Source organism: Hypoxylon trugodes (genome assembly GCF_022578975.1).
Source record: "Hypoxylon trugodes strain CBS 135444 unplaced genomic scaffold F4822scaffold_3, whole genome shotgun sequence".
In the NCBI taxonomy this organism is placed as follows: Eukaryota; Fungi; Ascomycota; class Sordariomycetes; order Xylariales; family Hypoxylaceae; genus Hypoxylon; species Hypoxylon trugodes.
The window spans coordinates 840,686-861,419 of NW_026250018.1; the positions used below are offsets into that span (position 1 = coordinate 840,686).

General features: G+C 46.9%; 10 protein-coding genes across 10 annotated transcripts; 6 read left to right on the forward strand and 4 right to left on the reverse strand.

Annotated features, from left to right (window-relative positions):
• Positions 1 to 4: 4 nt before the first annotated feature.
• Positions 5 to 2,167, forward strand: F4822DRAFT_162106 (uncharacterized protein). The gene is made up of 3 exons (XM_051453142.1): positions 5 to 330; positions 390 to 2,078; positions 2,129 to 2,167. The coding sequence occupies exons 1-2, from the start codon at positions 211 to 213 to the stop codon at positions 1,773 to 1,775; spliced, it is 1,506 nt and encodes a 501-aa protein (XP_051316493.1). The 5' UTR covers positions 5 to 210; the 3' UTR covers positions 1,776 to 2,078; positions 2,129 to 2,167.
• Positions 2,168 to 2,870: 703 nt separating this feature from the next.
• Positions 2,871 to 4,482, reverse strand: F4822DRAFT_442001 (P-loop containing nucleoside triphosphate hydrolase protein; the record flags this gene model as incomplete). The annotated part of the gene is made up of 6 exons (XM_051462935.1): positions 2,871 to 3,222; positions 3,290 to 3,424; positions 3,499 to 3,696; positions 3,763 to 3,790; positions 3,853 to 4,187; positions 4,273 to 4,482. The coding sequence occupies 6 exons, from the start codon at positions 4,480 to 4,482 to the stop codon at positions 3,007 to 3,009; spliced, it is 1,122 nt and encodes a 373-aa protein (XP_051316494.1). The 3' UTR covers positions 2,871 to 3,006.
• A 371-nt stretch (positions 4,483 to 4,853) lies between these two features.
• Positions 4,854 to 7,197, reverse strand: F4822DRAFT_162058 (HET-domain-containing protein). The gene has a single exon (XM_051453141.1). It carries the CDS (start codon positions 7,050 to 7,052, stop codon positions 5,172 to 5,174), a length of 1,881 nt encoding a protein of 626 aa, XP_051316495.1. The 5' UTR covers positions 7,053 to 7,197; the 3' UTR covers positions 4,854 to 5,171.
• A 36-nt stretch (positions 7,198 to 7,233) lies between these two features.
• On the reverse strand, positions 7,234 to 7,681 carry F4822DRAFT_394286 (uncharacterized protein). Its single transcript, XM_051457343.1, has 2 exons — positions 7,607 to 7,681; positions 7,234 to 7,536 (listed from the first exon to the last, which is right to left on the reverse strand). The coding sequence occupies exon 2, from the start codon at positions 7,518 to 7,520 to the stop codon at positions 7,320 to 7,322; it is 201 nt and encodes a 66-aa protein (XP_051316496.1). The 5' UTR covers positions 7,521 to 7,536; positions 7,607 to 7,681; the 3' UTR covers positions 7,234 to 7,319.
• Positions 7,234 to 10,379, reverse strand: F4822DRAFT_442005 (armadillo-type protein). Its single transcript, XM_051462936.1, has one exon. It carries the CDS (start codon positions 10,269 to 10,271, stop codon positions 7,617 to 7,619), a length of 2,655 nt encoding a protein of 884 aa, XP_051316497.1. The 5' UTR covers positions 10,272 to 10,379; the 3' UTR covers positions 7,234 to 7,616.
• A 26-nt stretch (positions 10,380 to 10,405) lies between these two features.
• F4822DRAFT_442009 (uncharacterized protein) lies at positions 10,406 to 11,032 on the forward strand. Its single transcript, XM_051462937.1, has one exon. It carries the CDS (start codon positions 10,543 to 10,545, stop codon positions 11,014 to 11,016), a length of 474 nt encoding a protein of 157 aa, XP_051316498.1. The 5' UTR covers positions 10,406 to 10,542; the 3' UTR covers positions 11,017 to 11,032.
• A 755-nt stretch (positions 11,033 to 11,787) lies between these two features.
• Positions 11,788 to 13,274, forward strand: F4822DRAFT_394288 (glutathione S-transferase). The gene is made up of 6 exons (XM_051457344.1): positions 11,788 to 12,061; positions 12,133 to 12,357; positions 12,409 to 12,446; positions 12,500 to 12,519; positions 12,575 to 12,742; positions 12,804 to 13,274. The coding sequence occupies exons 1-6, from the start codon at positions 11,930 to 11,932 to the stop codon at positions 13,010 to 13,012; spliced, it is 792 nt and encodes a 263-aa protein (XP_051316499.1). The 5' UTR covers positions 11,788 to 11,929; the 3' UTR covers positions 13,013 to 13,274.
• Positions 13,275 to 13,467: 193 nt separating this feature from the next.
• On the forward strand, positions 13,468 to 14,185 carry F4822DRAFT_162270 (uncharacterized protein). The gene is made up of 2 exons (XM_051453145.1): positions 13,468 to 13,809; positions 13,874 to 14,185. Exons 1-2 carry the CDS (start codon positions 13,638 to 13,640, stop codon positions 14,092 to 14,094), a joined length of 393 nt encoding a protein of 130 aa, XP_051316500.1. The 5' UTR covers positions 13,468 to 13,637; the 3' UTR covers positions 14,095 to 14,185.
• Positions 14,186 to 14,368: 183 nt separating this feature from the next.
• Positions 14,369 to 16,159, forward strand: F4822DRAFT_162266 (uncharacterized protein). The gene is made up of 4 exons (XM_051453144.1): positions 14,369 to 14,785; positions 14,842 to 15,055; positions 15,122 to 15,153; positions 15,210 to 16,159. Exons 1-4 carry the CDS (start codon positions 14,603 to 14,605, stop codon positions 15,765 to 15,767), a joined length of 987 nt encoding a protein of 328 aa, XP_051316501.1. The 5' UTR covers positions 14,369 to 14,602; the 3' UTR covers positions 15,768 to 16,159.
• Positions 16,160 to 16,591: 432 nt separating this feature from the next.
• F4822DRAFT_162279 (peptidase family M28 family) lies at positions 16,592 to 20,290 on the forward strand. The gene is made up of 3 exons (XM_051453146.1): positions 16,592 to 17,235; positions 17,285 to 18,202; positions 18,255 to 20,290. Exons 1-3 carry the CDS (start codon positions 16,730 to 16,732, stop codon positions 19,780 to 19,782), a joined length of 2,952 nt encoding a protein of 983 aa, XP_051316502.1. The 5' UTR covers positions 16,592 to 16,729; the 3' UTR covers positions 19,783 to 20,290.
• Positions 20,291 to 20,734: the final 444 nt, after the last annotated feature.

A 20,734-nucleotide genomic window follows, 5' to 3' on the forward strand; every position in this document is an offset into this window, starting at 1 on the left:
CGGGGATGTCCTTCTAATAACAGGAGTCTCACACTTCTGAGGAGGTGGCTTATTGCAAGTAGCATTTCTGGGGTTACACAACGTCTATGTCGGTCGCAATATGTAAGGTCTTTGGCTAGGCAGACTCGCCCGCTCCCTTAGTTGTTCCCATCCCCATGCGCAATTATACCTTAGGCACCTGTTCTACCCATAGCATATATTTATCCTCAGATGGCATCACGTACCTCTTCGCCGAATATGATCCCTCAATCGTGGCTTGCAGGCACGTTGAAAGATGACGGCCAATCCACAGCCGAGGCCTCGAAGAGATGTCCAACGTGTGGGAGAGCGGTAAATAGAAGCACGAACCCAAATTCCATTCTTGTTGAGCTCACAATCGCATGATTTAGGGATCATCTTGCTTCATGATCAAAATTCTAAGAATCGATATGTCGATCGATACCCCTCGTAATGACCAATTGCCTACTGAATCGATAATATTTCCGGAACGCTGGCGACCGGAAGACCTTATCATCGCACACCTCGGATCCGAAACCCAAGAAAACCTCATCTCGAGGCAATGGCTAGAGAACAATATCCCACAACAACTTCAGATCCTCTTCGGTGATGGAAGAAACATGCAGTTACTCTGGAAGTTCCCACGGGGAAGATACGAATTCCAGACAGCTCATCGAGTCGTAGACATCAAAGACGGGCATGGTATAACATTCAACCGAAAAATACCTACGTCAGCTTCGAATGACGTGTTCTTTGAAGAAGAACTAGCCCAATACCCGCGACGCCGAATAACGGGGAAGATGGCTATGATGGAGGTGAAAGAGCGGGTCTCACGAGTTCTACAGAAATTCTTACATCTACGTCGGGCCATGGAGGGATCAGCCGGAAAGGTGAAGGCAGATTCGATCCGTCTTGGGGGGGTTTTACGCCGAGACAACAGCGAGGACCATAGTCAATCGGCAATACCCAGCATGCGCAAGGAGATCGATAGTCAACTAGAGGGCAATTCCTCAGCATCATCGGAAGGAAATTTAACAGCAGAAAGAGGATTTTCGGTTTCTAGTATAGCGTCTAAATCGTCAGTCCCCGCGACCGATTTAACATCACAATTATATTCAGACCCCGATTCATTTCATCAGCCGCTCTCAAGAGCGAACAATGATGAAGCCAGAGGTCTGAATACAATCTGCTGCCAGAATATATTGCACAGTCCATCCATTTCCCCCGCAGACCCCGAGACCTTTTTAACGAAGGATGGGAATAGACCAGGTCCTGACGTATGTGAATTGGTACATCGTGCGTGGGCCACACAGCAAGATCCACAAGCGAATTGTCTATCTCGAAATGCGTCGACGAGTGAGGCCCGGTTGACCTCATACGCTGAATATGATACCCTGGACTCCATGTGCAGCGAAAACAATGGCGCTGCCCCCCGACTTCAATACAGTTGTGATGGGGATGGGACACAAGCCACTACATGTCTGACTTCACATGATGGCCAAGCGAATACCTACTGCAATCCGATTATTCCGCCGGTTTCTCTTTCCGACCAAGGCGACTGTGGTTCTGTGTGTTTAAGATCACCGGAAATCCCACCTGATGGTCAAGATGAACAGGACTCCTCGTCTATGCTTTCAACTATATCCTCTCTTGGAAGCGACATTCCATACCCTGACAACTATTGGACTTGGAGCACAGAGCAAAACAATTATTTCCATACTGAGACGGGATCTGACGGCACAGAAGTAACAATATGGTATCCAAGGAAATTTTCCTAATCATAACATCTAGATAACTTGCGATGTTGTGGAGCGATGAGAGTAATTCTCATCCATGGGGTTTCTTTGACTCCTCTTTGAAGTAGGTTATGGTCTAGCTTTTTTCGATTCATTCAGTGATGGTGATTACAACGCAGAACAATATTGCTGAAAATATTATACGTATGAAATATACCGTACTATTAGAAAAATGAAATGTGTACAACATCTATATGCTTTGAAAGGCGACGTTATTTTGCTAGGCCATAGCCTCAAATGGTTCTTGTAGATTTCGAGGCCATGATTTAGGCCACTTACCTGCAGGTAGGTATCTGAAAACACTTGGCATCTATGTGCTGACTTATATCATGCAGGCAATCGGTCATTTTAGCCAATACACATGATGTAGCAAGGCTTTAGTGGCGCAGTAAGCCCACGATACCATTATTGCTATCTCACATTACCAACGCTAGCTACTTCCCAATATTGACCATCTCCGAGCGCAAATAGTAGCCAAAGAATTCGGTATCATGTCATACTGCCTACCTACCATATTGAGTAAATATTGCTCGCTGGAGGTATAATTTGCATATATCTACCACGGTATTCATGTGTGCCCATTCTGCCTCGTCAAACCGAAAGGCAAAGTGTCGAAAAGTGCGGGGTAATTGTAATTACTTTACGACCCCTTTCCCCTTTGTGACACCCCCTTTTTGCTCACGAGCCAGCCTCAAAAAAAAATTTCATGCTTGGGAATGGCGGTCACGAACCGACTTGTCACACCATGCTCTATTACTATGGGCTCTGATCACCTAGAGCCTCTCCGATGGCTGCGGAATAATCCTATCGACCGTGATGACGAATCATGGTGGGGTGGTGGCGTTTCGGATGTCCGAACAGCGGTCATTAAGGTATCAATTGATGATACATACACATCATGGAGTTACGTTGAAGGTAGTTACAATTTCCCATGCCTCTAGCAAAGATAACACAAGTGTACCTACCTAGGTACTAATATGTAAATTAGGGTAGGACTTTCAAAATTATTAACTGTATTCTCCATCATTGAATTATTCGTTTGCACGCCCGGGAACTCAACATATATACATGGGGCCAACGACACTACCAAACCAAACACGATTCCCTCATAATAGTAGGGCGATGTACAAGTGCCCCGAGTTCCCCGCCCATGGTTATTTCCACATTAAATTCCAATCCAGCCCAACACAGCTGGTGAATTATCGCCGATTTCCTACGCAAAGCACATAAACTTCGCAAAAGACTTAGCGGGTGGCGCGTCCTCTTCGTCTTCGTATGCCTTACGGACTCGCGCAAGGTCTTTCTCTTCGTCTCGTCCGCAAAGTACCGTGCGTATACCTTCTTGGAATACGCGTTCGACGTTTTCGCCCGTCTTGGCTGAGCACTCGATGTACTTGACCGCGCGCATGATGGTCGCGGCTGTAGAACCCTGGAATTTCGTGTCGGGTTAGCTTCAATTCAGAGAGAGGGGAGTGTTGGGGAAGGAGTACCCCTACCTCTGTAGCAGTGATACGGGCTTGAATGTGAGGGTACAGCGGTGCCCAAATACCAGTTCCCATTCGCGTATCCTTCTTCAGGCCAAGAAGGATGATAGGGATGTCGCCACAATACTTGCGGATTTCGTCGACCCACTACGGCCATTCCCTTCAATGTTAGCAAGGCCGATCGTGCAATTGGAGCAGATGTAGTGTTGGGTTAAACATACCTGAGTCTGAGCATTGGCAAAGCGTACGGTGCTATCGACGCTGAAGCAGAGGAACACCGCGTCCCAGGCGAGGTAGGAGAGAAGTTGAAGCTGGTGAAGGCCGAGGTCGCCGGATGTATCCCAGAGCTCGAGGTCTACCTCTTTCTCGTCTACTGTCTCGATTTTGGTGAATAGCTCGTACTGGGTCTTGGTGTATGTCTGTAGGAGAATATTTGTGAGCGCTACAGGTCTATTTACGAATTAGGGGGAGTCAGGATAGCGTACCTCAGTGAAAGTATCACGATAATAACGACTAGAGGAAGTCCATTAGCACGCGTCGAGACCGTTATGTTATGGGGGAGGGTCGTGACTTACAGCAATAGACTTGATTTTCCGCAGCCAGAGTCACCAACAAGGACAAATCTCATGCGAGGTCTATCGGTTACCAAAAGGGGTGTACCAAGTGGCGAGAGCGACGCGCGAACGGGGGAACCAGAAGGTGTCTCATTGCGTGTGTGGTGGGAGTGGAACGAAACGGCACGATGGCAGGCAGTTGACACGCGGCGAAGAAGGCTACGACTCGACTCAGCGACGCTGCTTCGTCGCTTCTCTACGCTAAGACCATGGTCTGCGGATGGAGTCGTGATCTTTGCTCGCTTGGTACGGTGGCTACAAACTTCTTCATTGTTATGCTCAGAATAAACGGAGTCCTAGCGATTGTTAACGGGCTGTTTATAAGCCGTAGAGATGCCTCCTCCTGTAGAAGTTTGGAGGCAACGCGGCGTATTTACTTACCAAGGCACGCTTCGGGGCTTGGATATGAGCAGGCTCCAAAGGCTTCTCGCGTTCAACAGAAGCAGGTAAATTATCAATCCAACGGACGAGGAAGGGATTCGACGGTCGAAAGATCTCGGGAATGGTGAAAGAGAAGCTTTTCGCAATAGGGATGCGAAATTCGCGAGACTTGCCCGCCTCGCGGGAAGGGAGCCCAGATCCTGTCGTCATTTTCTCGACAGTGGAAAAAACGATACGAGCAAAATAGAAACAACGGTAAGGCATCAGCGATGCCAAAATAATTACCTGAGGTAGGTAGGTAAACAACGAGAGTAATCAAATATTGGTAGAACAGCAACGAGGTGGGTCCCTGAGAATTGACAACACTGCGTGTATTTTTCACCTAGTTGCTGCGGCCAATAGCATTGACAGAAGCAATCAATGGCAGTAGCAGTACTCGCAGTTTGTATTCAAAAACTGAATGACCTTAGAAGACTGTTTCATTCGTCGACTAGACTGACGAGAAAGTTGTTTCACTGGAGTGTTGATGGACCCCTTATCTCGCACATCTGCACAAGCCATTGATGAGAACCCCCTCATCCAATTCACCTTAGAGAAAGCCAGCTCGAATTTCAACATAGAAATGAATTCATATTTAGCTCATACTCATTAATTCCCAAGACGCATTAAATCCAATATGCACAGCCTTCAAATTCCAACATTCAATTGTCCCTATTGTCACGCACCCCTATCGCATCGTCTTCTCGAATCACGAGGCCGCGTCGAGCATTCGTTCCCTCTAAATCTTTTACTATATAGATAAGCCATTATTATCCAATTTACCTAATTCCTACTGAAAATCCCGCCATCATCGTCGCAGCTCTTCGTCTTGGCTCCTTATGCGCGACTCCTAACAAAATCTATAACAGCCTCATTGAGCACCACTGTGCCTTATCCACGCTGTCATCCCGCCTTCCGTTACTCGGTTCACCATTTTCCAAACTCTGTTTGTTCTTCGGAATAGCACACACAGCCCAGCCAACTATTCTGCCTGTTTCGGTATCTTCTGATACGTTGGCGGTGTCCTGCGGGATTTGGTCTTTAGTTCGTCTCACGGCAAGCATAGTGCTCAAATACATAGTTGCTTCTGCTTGACTCAAAAAATTACTGCGCTCATAATGCTCCCATTTCGTATTCCAGAGTGGTACCATCACATCGCCAACTTGTATCTGCTGTGAGCTCATGCCATAACCCGTATTGGTCTCAAACTCCGAACCTCCTGATCCAAGCTCGAATAGACAGAAGTCTTGGAGGAGAGAATTCAATTCCCTCAGCGCATCTAGTACTTCGGTACGTAATGACTTTGGTAGCTTCCGGACGATGCTTCTAATGAATTTATCGCTAGGTGAGCTCTTTAATCCTAGATCACGACCTGATTGACGAAATTCTACAATCACTTTAACCAAAGAAGAGAGTGCAAGGATTCGCGACGCCGAATCAGGTGTGAGTGGTAGAAGTGTCTTCAAAATGTCAACAACATGCTCTGCTCTTTCCTCTTCTTCTACTGGAAGCGAGCCACACTTCGTGGCATAAACAACCTGTAGATCTCGTGGAGTACCCAATGAGGCATGCCAATCAATACGGAGAGCGCCATCGCAAAATTTCAATGTGGCCTTTTCGGAATGTCCAAGAGAATCAGGATAAGCTTCATAGGTATCCAAGTTCCTTATAAAAGAATCGTAAGGAAGATCTCGCACTCGGGAATTCGACCAGTTAGGGATCCAGGAGGGGTAGGGGACATTATCTGGCAGCATAACAGATCCAAATTCAAAAAGGTGAAGCATTACTTGAAGTCGCATATCATTATCACCATGAACGAAGATACCCGAAACAACCTGCTTATATACTTCAGTCCAGTGAGCAGTGTAATCCAAGCAAAACCAATTTGCATCTCGCACGAGACCTAATAGGGCGGCAACGCGATCTTTCGGTTCAAGACACTGAGCTTCGTGAAAATTCCACAATAACTGCAAAATCGTAAGATTTTCCGTTGGTTTGCGCAAGTTGGCCATCACTTTGATTGGATAAGACGACATGTCAAGAGTTTGGTACCGTTCCGCCGCCAAGACCAGCGAAGATAGGGGAACAGAGTAACCCCCGCAATGAACAATCGCCCGCCGTGCAAGACACGCCTCTTGGATAATCCAGCGACGCGAAAACCAAGGACGTTCGGAGAAATCACCGAAAGACTCGAGCGCTAACATGACGCCGGCATTTCCGAAGACGGTATTCATGAGAGCTACGATATTTGACGCCATGTTCACTTTTTCGACTTCAGGGAGTAGGGCAATGTACCGGAAAAAGGTAAATAATTTCGCTGTTGAATGGTCTTCGGGACCAATCCAGATATGTACCATTTTCGCTTCTCCAAAAATACGGCCCATCGCGGGGATCTGTTGAGATTTTTCATTCTCGTCGGCCTGGTTGAGACATATGGCGTCGAGCCATAGACAATCTAGCACTTTTAGTGCTCGAAGGCGCCGTAGTAGGACGTCAACGTTAGGTGTGATTTTTAGATATGAAATATCGTCGTCGCATTTTACTTTGAGACTCCGAGAGAAATCGGGTTCGCCCCATACGTATGAAATAGCGACGTAGTTCCCAGCCTGGTTCGAGCGCCTGCGATGGATGATTGAGCAACTTAGGGGCTCATCTTCGCGTGTTGCTGAGTCTAGTATGATGAACCGGGTCTCGTCTTCTGCGAGCAAAGCTCTGTAGTGATATTGATTGAAGACCGGCATCGTCAGTATGGCAAATGGAAAGAGGATCCGAGATATCAATGCTTGCGTGGGGAAAGGGGTTGCTGCCCCGCATTGGAGCTCGCTCAATTGGTGACGTAAAGTACCTATGACCAGGGCGTCTGGTGATTCTCAGCACCTAGCTACCTACCTAGGTTAGGTAACAACACCATTCCATTCTACAGCATGTTTTGTCTATTATCATGACATATACGAGAAATACTCCTTTATCTATTTGATCATGTAAGAATCTAGGTCCTACTAGAACCCCTACCATAAGTCGAGATTGTGGATATTCCAATATTGCCGCCATTCGCCCATGGCGTTCTGGGGCAAGGAATTATCGCATTTAAAAAGAACTTTTCGTGATCCATCCTGCCTTTCTATGTACCAATTTAAGTTATTATCAATACGCAAGCAGAAACTTTCCTCGAAACCTCGACTTAAGAAACTCCCATAGAGAAATTTCATAGTTTGGGAATCAAGTGTATGAGACTCCATAACCAAGGCTTCGATGATTCTGTCTAAGAGATTCGATTCGGTTCCTATGAATTTAGAGACATCATATCAGACATCTAAGTCTTCATACCCGAGTAGTGTTATGAAAGCGTCAGCAATCTTCTTCAGGAAGCTCGGTTGCCTTCCAAGAACTTGCATGACTTCATTGCGAATGTCCCTATCCGGTTCCCCAAGCAGCCGCACAAGAGCTTCGATGGCATTCTCCGATAGGTCCGATTGCTCTCCAAAAATCTGCAAGACCCTATTACGGGTATCCGCATTCGGTTCTTCAAGCAACTGTATAAGAATTTCGGTGGCATTCTCTGATAGATCTGATAGAGCTTTCAGGGCCGTAGTGGCGCAATATTTGGTTTCCCAATCTTGACTTTCTAGTAGCATTATGAGAATTGTGGTGGCTTCTTCTCTCAATTTTGCACAGCTGTTTAAAGCAGCAGCAGCAGCATATACTCGGACGTCTTCACTTTCATGTTCAATGAGTGTTTTCAAAGTCATAGTAGTCTCTTGTGACAGGTTCCCGTGTTCTATAAAGCCACGAAAAATATAGGGATCATCTGCAAAATCCATAGCGGACAAGTCCGGCTGACTCCCTAGTATCTCGGCGGCCGTGAGACGAATGCAGTCTTCTACGGTTTTGTCTTTTACCAGGCCTATAAAACTGGTGATAGATTGTTCTGATAGTTCTAATCGTCGTTCTAGAGCTTCGGCGACGGCTTTTTGAATATCCTGATTTGCATCTTTGAGCAGCTGCACTAGCTTGTTTATTTTATCTTCCGGTAAATCTAATTGTTCTTTTAGTATTTTGATCCAGATGGGCAAAGTCCAACCATCGCAGCTTCCGGGTAGCTGTACGACGTCCGGGAAAGGTAGTTTTGATTGTAACGCTATGGCTTTAGCGATAGAGTATTGGGTTGTCGCATCTGCGTTGTGAAGTAATGGCTCAAGAATATTGCTTTTCTTCGAAAATTCCGATCGGTATCTCAGAATAGCTGCACTGAACAATTGGACATTCCAATCTGCATTCTCAAGTAACCGTACAAGAGCTATAATAACCTGTTCAGATAAGTTCGGTTGTTTTTGTAAAACCCTAGAAGCGAGAAATTTGTGATAATTATCGTCGTCCCTTATGACTACCATAAGAGCTGCTGTAACTTCTTGTGGTATATTTGGCTGTTTTTCTAGGATCTTAAGAGTAGCTTTTCTAGTACCCTTATATGAGCTCTTGAGCAGTGTTCCACAAACTACGATAGCATTCTCTGGCAAGTTCTCTTGCCGCCATAGCACATCGACCAGCAATCCAGGATTCGTATCTCGAAGAAGCGTCACTATAGTAGTGATGGTTTCCTGTATATCTGATGAACGACCTAGGATCCGGGCGGCGGACTCTTGGACCGATATATCTTTGTCTTGGAGTAGTGTCACCAAGGTTGAAAAATTTTCCTCTGATAAATCTGGCGAATAGCCTAAGGCTTCGGTAGCACATTCTCGGTTGAACGCATTTGCGTCTTGGAAAAGTCGTATCAGCTTCGCGGTCGTTTCTGGCGACTTGCGTTGGAGACCTAGGGTTTCGGCTGCCGCGTATCTGGTATTTTCGAGCGCGTTGTTATCTAAGACCAATTCTAGTAGCTTCGTGATGGCTCCCTCTACTAAGTCATATTTGCCTTCTAGAGCGGCAACCGCAGCGTATTGGACTTCTTCGTTTACGTCCCCGAATAGCACTGCGAGGTCGGTGGCAATCGCCCCTAGCCAGTCACGCGATCTCAATGTTTCTATTATTTTCACCCTTCTGGACTCATCCCTGTCATTTAGGGCGCCATGTAGGGGTTGGTATGGAAACTCCGATTCCCTAGCCAAGAGCGAGTGCCCCATAAGATCGCATTCGAATAACAGCCACTGCGACAACTTTCTTTCCAATATCGGCCGAGACTGTATATCAGTTGCTTCACTCAAACAATGCATAACTAGTCGCTGGTGTGTGGGCCCTAAAAGGTCGGGTTGCCCATCCTCGAGCTGCCTAAAGAATTCCGGTACCTCCTCGGGCGTGAGTAGGCCTGCCGTAAAACGCCATACGATGTCGTAGCGCGGGTTATACTTGTATTCCTTCAAGAAATCTTCAGATTTCATACGACAAGTCTTAGGCGCTTTGGCGTTGAGATCTAAGAACACAAGTTGACTTTGGGATTTCCATTGTCGAACGAAATACTCTGTTGCAAAGAACTCCTGAGAAGTCAGATGCAAGAAATGATAACTTTGTTCAGACTTGTCTGCTGAGGGGTATGATGTCCGCAGGAACGACAGGCATCCAAGTCGTTCAAAAAATGACAACCCTCCTTGGATGCACCGTACTAATTTATCGAGTAGAGCCCCTTGATGTCTCGGTTGAAAATCTATCAAGTTGCTGTACATTCCACTGAAGGCAAAATACTCAAGAATCTTCCTTTCGGGTTCACTTTCCATAGCAACCTCCTCTGGAAAGGCATACTTCATATACGTTTCTGATTTATCTCCTCTAAACCGGAAGTTATCCTTCTTCCACAGGTAAAATACGACAGCTTCGTAAATGGCGGTAACAGTCTCAGGGATGGGGGTTTTGGGGATATCACGCCATGCGAGGCAGAGGAAAATTATTCTCAGCGAACGTATGGATTTACATCTTGTTTGGGCGAATGATGGAAGGATTTTCATAAAGCCATTACCTCGTTTCATACTTGATCCCGAGGTCTGGGATAAACGTCTTAAGTGCGGCGTCGGTTGCGCATGCCAACAGTCCACCGCGGATCATAAATCCGGTACCGTGCTCCCGACAGGTATGCCTCAAACCCACGAAGACATTTGTGCGTTGCGTAAATGTGCTTTGGGTTTTCTCTATTCGTATATCTGCCTCCTTACTCACGAGAGCAACTTTATGCTCGCAAAAGAACACCAACTTCTTCCCAATTTGGAGGACAGCTCGCATATTAGATAGAATGATTGGAAGATGTTTGCCCAAGAGATCCTTGACCAGCATGACGAGGACAAAATACATCCACGTTTCCACCGGGGAGAACTACGGCTCTCTCGACTTAACTTTCTCAGCCGATTCACCCAGTGGCCCTTTTTTACTTCGTACATTCGCGGTCGGCAAAACTACAGCAGTCTATTGCGGGATAACGTTAGCTCGCTAGCTACAGCTACAGTCTTCGTCGCCTTAGTTCTTACGGCAATGCAGGTTGCGCTTGCCACGGACCAACTCAAAGAAAATTCTCAGTTTATAGCTGCTTCGTACGGCTTGTCGGTATTCTCTATTTTGGCACCACTTTTCGTCCTTGTAATGGTGATCCTAGAAGTGCTCTATAATCTAGTCAAGGACAACTTCCTGTCAAAGGCAACTACTGACGACACACCCGCCTCCGAGACTCCGCCTGGGGAAGCCACTGCTAGGACATCGAGAAGTGGAGATAATAATGTTTAATCAAAGAGGCCTTGAGTTTTAGTTATGTCGCAGGCTGCAAACATGTGGGGGTAGGTTGGAGGCGATAATAGGTTATATTTCATCTTTCGCTAGTGCTGCTAGTGGGGTTAGGTCTTAGCAACTGACGACCTATGTTCTCTGTGCGCTGTGACGATGCTGACGATTCGTATAGCGCAAGATTTCATTGTATTACGCTGAAACTGCTCGAGATAGCTGTTTTAGCTGGTTTACCTGTTGTGTAGCTAGAATTCATTTCGTTCATAGGAATAACAAGTCTGTTCCCCGATGGCGGAGTCTTTAGCAGCTTTTGACCAGGTGCGGGATATGGCTGATTTTTATGATCTTTAAACACCGATTATTCTACATGCACCCCGGCACCTACCAAAGGTATGAATCAATCTGCACGAAGCGCGTAGACAATGAAATGTCCAGTTCCATACCACGGAATGACGAAAAGGGGCTCGGGAGGTATTTTATGGGTACTCCGGTCGGCTTCGCTGCTTTGGGTTCGGAATGAAGGTGCGATTAAGGTTGATATCGGCATACTTTCCGGGACTCAATCGGGGGAAATCTGAAATCGCAATGCGGTAAGCTAGTGTTTGCGTCTAGTCTAACCATAAACTGATTCGGTTCCAAGTTTGCACCTACCCTCTTACGAAATTTGCTTGGTACCGATGGACAATGTAGCAGGAGGTTGTGAGACGATGTGGGGCTCGTATCTCTTGACAGGAAGCGGGGAATATAGAGGGGAGAAACTTAACGGAGAGAAATGCGCTGAATTAGGTAAAGTATTAAGCCTAACTTATACTATCATACCACGTCATTGCCGAGTTGATTGATAATCAATTGTTAAATAGTATAAGTCTCTTCAAGTTACCCTTATATATATCTAGGTAGTTAGCTGGGATTAGGAATGACAACGAGACTTGGACAAATCGCAACACAGATCCTACCCAAAATGTCGGACGTTCATCTATATACCGCCCAGACGCCTAACGGCATCAAGGTTTCGATCCTTCTAGAGGAGTTGGGAGTACCATATAAGGTGTGTATACTTGTGTTGTAATTGCTTTAGACGGATAGAGACCAAGAGAAATGGTGCTGACTTATAGACAGGTGACTGCTATCGACATCAGCAAGAACACTCAGAAAGAACCATGGTTTCTGGAGATCAACCCGAACGGCCGTATTCCTGCCTTGACAGATACCTTCACTGATGGCAAGCCTATTCGACTATTTGAGAGTGGCTCTATTATGCAATACCTCACTGACAGATATGATCCGGAACATAAACTATCATATCCTAAAGGCTCTAGGGAGTATTATGAAGTGAACAATTGGGTGAGCGGCGGATGCTTCTTGAGCTTGGGATGAATTGCTAACATTGCTTAGCTCATGTGGCAAATGGGTGGCCTTGGTCCTATGCAAGGGTAAGGGGAATTGAGACTGATAAGTTTGAACGGTGATGCTAATATTAGGCAAGACAATTGAACCATTTTAACCGTATGTGTTGGCTTGTAAGCTAATGATTTGCATCGTGAGAGCTAACATGAAGTAGGCTATGCTCCCGAGAAGATTGAATACGGGATCAATCGATATAGGGGAGAGGTGCGACGTCTTTATCGCACCATCGAGACACAGTTGAAGTCTTCGACATCCGGCTACTTAGTTGGTGATCGATGCACGAGTGCGGATATTGCATGCTGGGGATGGATCGTATCTGCTAGTATGTTGTTACATGATTCTATGAGGTATCTAATATGATCCGCTGACGTGAGCTTGTATAGAGTGGGCTGGTATTGATATGGCCGAATTTCCGGTATTGGAGGAATGGGTACAACGATTGCTAAAGCGACCAGGAGTTGAAAAAGGTCGTCATGTACCAACAGCTCATACTTATGAGACGCATCAGAGCCTCACTCCTCAAGCAATGGATGAGAAAGCTGCTAAACTTAGAGAATGGGTCCAAAGTTCAATGAAGGAAGAAGCGAAATGATGAAGTTCCTAGGAAGGCTGATGTATGAAGGATAACCATGAGAGGCGTAGGCGCTTATCTTAGTGATTAGGTGCCTTTTCTAAGACAACTTTCCCAACCCCTTTTGTTTTTATAGCCATTCATGTTTGCCTAGAGATATTAAGCACCCTTGTATTTGAGGAAAACTTGTATGAAAGGATAAATGTGACTTGAGTATTAAGCATAAAAAGGATTACATATCACACTCCAACGATACCTCCTTCTGCTTGAAAAAGATGTGTTAGGATGGAGGATTGAGGAAAGGAAGAACGATGGATCCGTGAATTGCTTATCAGCGCATTCACTCGATGGATTGGAATCAGCGGGGTAATCTCACGTGATACTGTACGTAATCTTACAGTGTAAATGGGCGTAGGTACTTAGGTACTTTGATACTTCCAGTGAAAATGGTCAGAGCTTTCCCCTTAACTCCACTTTTGTGCCGGGCAGGATTTTAGTGCGTCGCCAGAAAAAGTCGCCTCGATGGAATCCTACCTAACAAACCATTCTGCCATTCCATCCTTCAAACACCTTCCATTAACTTAATTCACCCTTTCTTCATCCACTTACATTTCCACATTTCCTCGCAGCGCGCGATCTCGTCGAAATGTCGTGGAGAAATCAAGGAATCACCGGATCCAACAATATCCCTCTCGGCAAAAGTCGACGGTTTGGAGGAGAACCGGAAGATGCGCCCTTAGAGCGCGGAAATGGTTATGGAGATTTCAGCGTATCTAATGGTGATCGCGATTTGAAGCGTGGTCGCAGTCCCGAGCCCAGTAAGCATCTCCAGGCCTATTACTTCTTATCAATAGAAATAAATATTAACAATATTTACCACAGGAACCGATGCCGACGGAGTGCGACGTCGTAAGAAGCGAAACCGATGGGGCGATGCATCCGAAAACAAAGCAGCTGGCCTTATGGGCCTTCCTACCGCCATCGTAGCCAACATGACCAGCGAACAACTCGAGGCATATACACTACACCTGAGAATTGAGGAGATTAGCCAGAAGCTACGCATCAATGATGTTGTGCCAGCTGATGGTGACAGGTACGTATAGCGGTTCTGTTGATATAATTTAGCCACCTATTCTTTGCGCCAATCCGACTAATCCATTTCGTTCCACACAGATCCCCTTCTCCTCCCCCGCAGTACGACAACCATGGTCGCCGTGTTAATACAAGAGAATACCGTTACCGCAAGCGCCTCGAAGATGAACGACACAAGCTGGTTGAGAAGGCTATGAAGACCATCCCTAACTATCACCCACCTCAGGACTATCGCCGACCCACCAAGACCCAAGAGAAGGTCTACGTGCCCGTCAATGATTATCCAGAGATTAACTTCAGTGAGATTGCTAACCCTCTAACCTTTCTAACTTTGTTTATGCCCCTTCTTGTTTGGGATATTACCAGGAGTGCCGTCATATCTCGTTGGATGATATGCCGAATCCTGGCCTCATCTAACCCATACTCACGCTCCGGTCATCTTGTTACATGTACTAACACCTAGGTCTTCTTACTAAAGTTGGTTTACTTATCGGCCCTCGTGGCAACACACTCAAGAAAATGGAAACAGAATCGGGAGCTAAGATTGCCATCCGCGGTAAAGGTTCCGTGAAAGAAGGCAAAGGTCGGTCCGACGCCGCCCACGCTAGCAACCAGGAGGAAGATCTCCATTGTTTGATCATGGCGGACACTGAGGAGAAGGTCAACAAGGCGAAGAAGTTGATTCATAATGTTATCGAGACTGTAGGTGCCGTCTACGAATCCCTCTATTAAGCATTTACTAATGTTAACTCTTCCAGGCTGCCTCCATTCCTGAGGGACAAAACGAGCTCAAGAGAAACCAACTCCGAGAACTTGCCACATTGAACGGTACTCTGCGTGACGACGAGAACCAGGCCTGTCAAAACTGTGGCCAAATCGGCCATCGCAAGTATGATTGTCCCGAGAAGCAGAACTTCACGGCCAACATTATCTGCCGAGTTTGTGGCAACGCCGGCCACATGGCTCGAGATTGTCCCGATAGACAAAAGGGTGCCAGCTGGCGTAACGAGGGTCCTCCCCGTGCTGCTGGTCGTATTGGTCCCGGAGATGCTGTCGATCGTGAATACGAGGTATGTACATCTATTAAACTGATGCTTCAGCAATGACATTGTCTAACTTCATATAGCAATTCATGCAAGAACTCGGAGGCGGTTCCAGTGGTCCGCCAGCTCGCATCGAAGCTGGTCCCGGTTCTTACAACAACGGTGCCGGAGATGCGAAGCCTTGGCAACGAGGTCCGACAGGTGCTGCTGCTCCTTGGCGCTCACGTAACAACGATCAGGGCAATGAGGGCGGTGGCGGTGGTTCGGCTCCTTGGCGCGAACGTCATCGTAGCAATGATAACCACGGTGGTGATTACTATGGTGGCCAAGGTCAAAGCTACAACGGTGGTTCTTCGGCTCCTGGTGCGGCACCTTGGCATCAAGCTCCCGCTGGACAGCCGCAATATCCCAACTACCCCGGATACTCTGGCTATGGCGCAGCTCCGGGTATGGGACCACCTCCCGGTCTTGCACCTCCTGGTGGGTTGGGTGCTCCTCCCGGACTTCCAGCTGGGAACATCAACGCTTTAATCCAGCAGTATGCAAATGGTTCTGCACCACCTCCTCCCCCTCCACCTTCTGGCGAGGCTCCTCCACCCCCTCCTGGTGATCAACCACCGCCTCCTCCTCCCGGTGCTTAAGCGTGGGAGGTTTGTGGACCGACTAGGTCGTTTCGATACTAACCCGCTTGGCTTGACAATTTCATGTCATGTTCAAGCTATTTTGCGCTACTAACGATTTCGCTACTGCGTATTGATTCTGACCTTAGGACTGATCGTTTCTTCACGCGCTACTTCGAGCTAGTACTGATTTCTAATTCGTATGCGACCTTGAGGAAGGCATACATGCAATCCAACGACATCGCAAGTAAGGTGGTACTAAGTGTGTATTATAGGACTAATAATCCATAGATAGCAATACGGATGCTTTTGATGTATTTCCTGTTCGTTAATTGGGATGTGATAGTTTTTCTCAGGTGATGATTCTACTTTATAAATAATTGCACTCATTGAATTAAATTCTTAAAATAAACTCTTACTTAAGTCTATCGCGAGAACGCTGAAAAGCTTCAATACATGTTCCGGATGGGAAACATCACGTCAGCATGTACGACCTAATGTAGTAGCAGGGATAGGGGTCCTTGTGGAGCTTGGGCCATCCCCCGCATTCAATGTCCCAGGGGATGTCGTTAACTAATAGATTGGATTGGCAGTGGTTTCCAACTTTCTCCAACTTCACCTAGGCTTCTATTGTTCGGAACCAAGTTAGAGTTCTCAACTTCCAAGGCAGTCGCGTCACATGGAGATGGCTAGAGCTGTACTTGTGACATTTATCATCTAATCAAACTTCTAAACATGAACATCAATATATTTTCAAAAATTCATTATCCTAATTAAATACATTATACCTCAACATATGTTCTAATTTCCTTGGGCTTGCACCCCCTGGGATGTTTATCATCCCCACCTAGAGCTTCTTTGACCTCCGTCACTGGTCCTCGCCTGTTCCATTCCTGCAGCCCTACAGTTCTGCCTATACATTAATCGTGCGATCTCTATAGGCGAACTAGCAGCAAATTCTGCGACTGGCTAGCCAATCAATCATGGCTGCGTCGAACCCAGTCGCCTTCAAGCCATTCGCGGTCACCTTCTGGACCACCATCACTTACATCGCGCTCATCGCCCCTCTAATCGTCGTACACGAAACCGTTCCCTCCCTGCCGAGTAATCCGACGCTGTACTCCGGTCTCAACCTCACGAAATCATGGCTCGATTTAACGACCCTGTCGCGCGATTACCATCCTTTCAATAGTCGGGCGAACGATGAAGTACATGATTGGTTGTTGTTAGAACTGGAGGAGATTAAGAGACGGAATGGCGCGAATGACTCGAGTGTGGTTGTGTTCGCGGATAATGTTTCCAATATTACGACCGCGAGCACGATTTTCGGACCCCCGACTCCGGCGGGGACGTACTTTGAGGGCACGAATGTTTTGGTGTATGTTAGAGGGAAAGATGACCCGCAGGGCCGCTGGTGGGAGGATGGGAATGTGAATTCGGATAAGGTTATTGGGAAAGGGGGGGTGTTGATGAATGCCCATTATGACTCGTAGGTATTGATGGGACTTGTATAGCGTGGTTCTGCTAACGAAGGGTAGCGTCGCGTCTGGATTCGGAGCTACGGATGATGGGATGGGTTGTGTCACTTTGATCGCCTTAGTCGATTACTTTTCCCGACCGGAGAACCGACCTCAGAGGGGTATCGTCGCGCTATTCAACAACAATGAGGAAGATGGGCTATGGGGCGCACAAGCTTTCATCGACCACCCGCTGCAGCCTTTTTGTCATACCTTCTTGAATCTTGAAGGAGCTGGTGCCGGTGGCCGAGCCAACCTATTTCGCGCGACAGATGCTGAGGTAACCAATGCGTACAAGGGTACCAAGGATCCTTTCGGAACTGTCATCTCATCAGACGCGTTCGGTCTTGGAGCTATAAAGAGTAACACCGATTACATCGTCTTTAATGAGGTCTTTGGATTGAGAGGCTTAGACCTGGCGTTTTACCGACCGAGGGCCAGATATCATACCAACCAGGACGACGCCAAACATGCATCGAGGGCCAGTCTTTGGCATATGTTGAGCAGCTCGCTACACACGGTGCAGGGTCTTTCCGGAGATACTGGTGAGACATTCATCGGCGAACGACCGGATGGGGACCGCAAGAAGGTGTGGAATGGTAGAGGAAATGATGGCGTCTGGTTCGATATTTTCGGAAAAGGATTCGCACTTTTCGATCTACGAACCTTGTTTGCGTGGTCTCTCACTTTGCTAATTGCGGCGCCCTTAATACTTATGTCCCTGACGTACGTCCTGATACGCACCGACAAATACTATTTTTTCTCAGCAAGGCGATCTGCTTATGAGGGATCCGAACTTGATCCGGTTACGTTGGGCGGTCGAAAGGGCTTATTCAGATTTCCCTTCGCATTGGTCGTTTCGGGCGCGCTGGTTGTCGGTTCGGCATACTTGATTACCAAGATCAATCCGATGGTTATATACAGCAATGAGTATACCGTGTAAGTACATGGCGATCGCTTCCCTAGGTGCTTTTCTAATTTTGAGTGATAGATGGGCCATGATGATATCCCTCTTCTACTTCGTCTTTTGGACCATAATGGCAGGAGCAAATTTCGCGCGACCCAGCGCTTTGCATCGGGGTTATTCCATATTCTGGCTATTCACCATAGCATGGGGCATCCTAGTCGCCGATACTGTTTTCGAGGATCGCTTTAGAATTGCGGCTGGATACATATTCGTGTTCTTCCATTCTGCCACGTTCCTCGCTTCATTTATTTCTCTTTGCGAGCTGTTCGCCCTGCCTACGAAAGCGTCGTTTGCGCAGCAAGCACACGACGAACATGATATCAGGGATCATATCAATGCTGTGCCACATACCGATGACCTAATTTCGCCAAGCCACGATGAATTGAATGCCGAAGATGATGGCAACGAGGAAGACGAATCACAATCCGCTCCGACAGAAACAACACCCCTTGTCGGTGGTGGGTCCGGAGAGAACCGTCAAACATTTGCTACTACGTACCGTCGCTCGATATCATCGCTCATAAGTAAAGCAAAATTATCAGATAGCGAAAAAGATCAGCCATATGTATATGAGCAGCAGTGGTCAGCAAATATCCCTAGTTGGGTCTGGGTTCTCCAGTTCATTATCCTTGGGCCATTCCTTATCACATTAACTGGCCAGAACGGTCTAACGCTGGTCGCCTCGGTTTCGCAGACAGGTGCCGATGGATCAAGTCTTCTACTGCCGTATCTTATGACAGCCTTCTTCAGCATTTTCTTATTATTACCAATCACCCCATTTATTCATCGTATCACCCACCACGTGCCAATGACCCTACTGGTAGTATTCGGTGCTACGTTGATCTACAACCTAACAGCGTTCCCCTTCACTGAAGATAGCAGATACAAGGTCTATTTCCAGAACACTGTCGACCTCGATACCGGCATATCGAAGGTCCACTATGTTGGTTTACGAGATTTTGTCGAGCAGATAATTGCTGAATTGCCGTCCGCGATGGGCAAAGAACTTGAATGCACATCGACAGGAAGTTTGCGTCCTCCCCTAGCTAGCTGCTCTTATGACGGCTCGGATGTACCGCCGAACGTGGTGAAGACTTATCCCGAGGGAGTCCCACCGCAAAAGGGTTTTACCAGCTGGCTGGATTACAATATTACACGGGTTGGTGGCGAAACAAAAGCTAGGTTTGAGATCAACGCAAGGGAGAGCCGGTCCTGTGCAATTACATTCAAGAAGCCAATATCTTCATTCAAAGTCGGCGGCAATTCGCCCAATGAGCGATTTGGTGCCGTGCCAGAAGATGGGCTTACCAAAGTTAAATTGTATCGTCGCGATTGGACAACACCGTGGCAGGTTGATGTTCAATGGGATACGGATGAGGATGCGAACGCAAGCAGTGGAATTGACGGTCGCATTCTTTGCAGCTGGGACGACGTTAACATACCTGGAACGATTCCTGCCTATGACGAAGGGCTTAAGTATACCCCAACATGGGTGGCCCTCTCGAAGTTGACATCGGGCCTTTGTGAAGGGAGCAAAGCATTCAAGGCGTAACATACGATAGGCATGTAACCACATACTACGCATACCGTCGGTGGCTCTACGTAGAGGTGACAGAAAGTCTCCTCGCGGATGACACGGAACTCCTGTGTAACGCGCATCGGTCAGTGAATTTACGGAGATGCACTACCAACTAATCGGATGTTTGAAGTGTTACAGATTATGAAATCCGCAATGAGATACGCCGAATGATTTTGCGCGGAGAGTATGGATACCTTGCATGGTTTTAGGCGTTTACTTATTTTGTCCGGCAGCGTTGGTAATGTTGCAGTTAGGTAATGTCACGTAACCCGTTTCCCGTGATGGCAACGGCCTCGAAGAAGTCATTGCCGGGTCACCCGCTTCCTATGAGACAACACCACCTTTTGGTTAATACATAATTGATCGTTTATCTTATGTTCTCGAACTTCTAAGACCCCAGGGGATTAAGCCGGAGTATACCGGAGTGCACCGGAGTTGAGTTAAGTGCAGTTGATTCAGTTTCGCTGTGACGAATTCTTTAGTGGTTTTCTATTTCCCCGTCTTTCTGGAATGATCGACATGATGATGCCTCTTATTAGTCGAATCTGGACCATCTCTCGTTTGGGTAGCTTCCGATTTTAAGCTCACTCGCATATGCTCTACAGCATCAGAGCCGTTAACGGGATGACCCAATAGTGGTTCGGTGGCACTTGGAAGATGGTCGTGGCGTAGTATCCTCCCTACAAGACATCGACCTGGATCTTCGCGAATCGACAGGGAATATATCTACACGTTCCAATCAAATGCGGGAACCTACCTCAACAATTTTTTATTCCCATATTGGTCAGGGTTGCATTTTGCCTATTTATGAGAGAACGCTGATGTCTGGTTGACGCGATTATTTTTCCATCTGCAAGAATTCCCTTTTTTTTACGACAAACCTCTAGAAGAATATCTCGGAAGATGCGAAAAAATAATAATAATG

What these genes read in the sequence shown, in the direction of transcription:
- F4822DRAFT_394288 (XM_051457344.1), top strand. Translation starts at nt 11,930, where the DNA reads ATGACAACGAGACTTGGACAAATCGCAACACAGATCCTACCCAAAATG. An exon ending in ACAATTGAACCATTTTAACC is followed by an intron (nt 12,520 to 12,574) that starts GTATGTGTTGGC and finishes AACATGAAGTAG; the next exon opens with GCTATGCTCCCGAGAAGATT. An exon ending in GGGATGGATCGTATCTGCTA is followed by an intron (nt 12,743 to 12,803) that starts GTATGTTGTTAC and finishes GAGCTTGTATAG; the next exon opens with AGTGGGCTGGTATTGATATG.
- F4822DRAFT_442005 (XM_051462936.1), bottom strand. Translation starts at nt 10,271, where the DNA reads ATGAAACGAGGTAATGGCTTTATGAAAATCCTTCCATCATTCGCCCAA.
- F4822DRAFT_162106 (XM_051453142.1), top strand. Translation starts at nt 211, where the DNA reads ATGGCATCACGTACCTCTTCGCCGAATATGATCCCTCAATCGTGGCTT. An exon ending in GTCCAACGTGTGGGAGAGCG is followed by an intron (nt 331 to 389) that starts GTAAATAGAAGC and finishes CGCATGATTTAG; the next exon opens with GGATCATCTTGCTTCATGAT.
- F4822DRAFT_162266 (XM_051453144.1), top strand. Translation starts at nt 14,603, where the DNA reads ATGGAAACAGAATCGGGAGCTAAGATTGCCATCCGCGGTAAAGGTTCC. An exon ending in TTCATAATGTTATCGAGACT is followed by an intron (nt 14,786 to 14,841) that starts GTAGGTGCCGTC and finishes TAACTCTTCCAG; the next exon opens with GCTGCCTCCATTCCTGAGGG. An exon ending in CGGCCACATGGCTCGAGATT is followed by an intron (nt 15,056 to 15,121) that starts GTCCCGATAGAC and finishes CTGGTCGTATTG; the next exon opens with GTCCCGGAGATGCTGTCGAT.
- F4822DRAFT_442009 (XM_051462937.1), top strand. Translation starts at nt 10,543, where the DNA reads ATGTTTGCCCAAGAGATCCTTGACCAGCATGACGAGGACAAAATACAT.
- F4822DRAFT_162279 (XM_051453146.1), top strand. Translation starts at nt 16,730, where the DNA reads ATGGCTGCGTCGAACCCAGTCGCCTTCAAGCCATTCGCGGTCACCTTC. An exon ending in ATGAATGCCCATTATGACTC is followed by an intron (nt 17,236 to 17,284) that starts GTAGGTATTGAT and finishes AACGAAGGGTAG; the next exon opens with CGTCGCGTCTGGATTCGGAG. An exon ending in TACAGCAATGAGTATACCGT is followed by an intron (nt 18,203 to 18,254) that starts GTAAGTACATGG and finishes TTTGAGTGATAG; the next exon opens with ATGGGCCATGATGATATCCC.
- F4822DRAFT_394286 (XM_051457343.1), bottom strand. Translation starts at nt 7,520, where the DNA reads ATGAAATTTCTCTATGGGAGTTTCTTAAGTCGAGGTTTCGAGGAAAGT.
- F4822DRAFT_162270 (XM_051453145.1), top strand. Translation starts at nt 13,638, where the DNA reads ATGTCGTGGAGAAATCAAGGAATCACCGGATCCAACAATATCCCTCTC. An exon ending in TGGTCGCAGTCCCGAGCCCA is followed by an intron (nt 13,810 to 13,873) that starts GTAAGCATCTCC and finishes TATTTACCACAG; the next exon opens with GAACCGATGCCGACGGAGTG.
- F4822DRAFT_162058 (XM_051453141.1), bottom strand. Translation starts at nt 7,052, where the DNA reads ATGCCGGTCTTCAATCAATATCACTACAGAGCTTTGCTCGCAGAAGAC.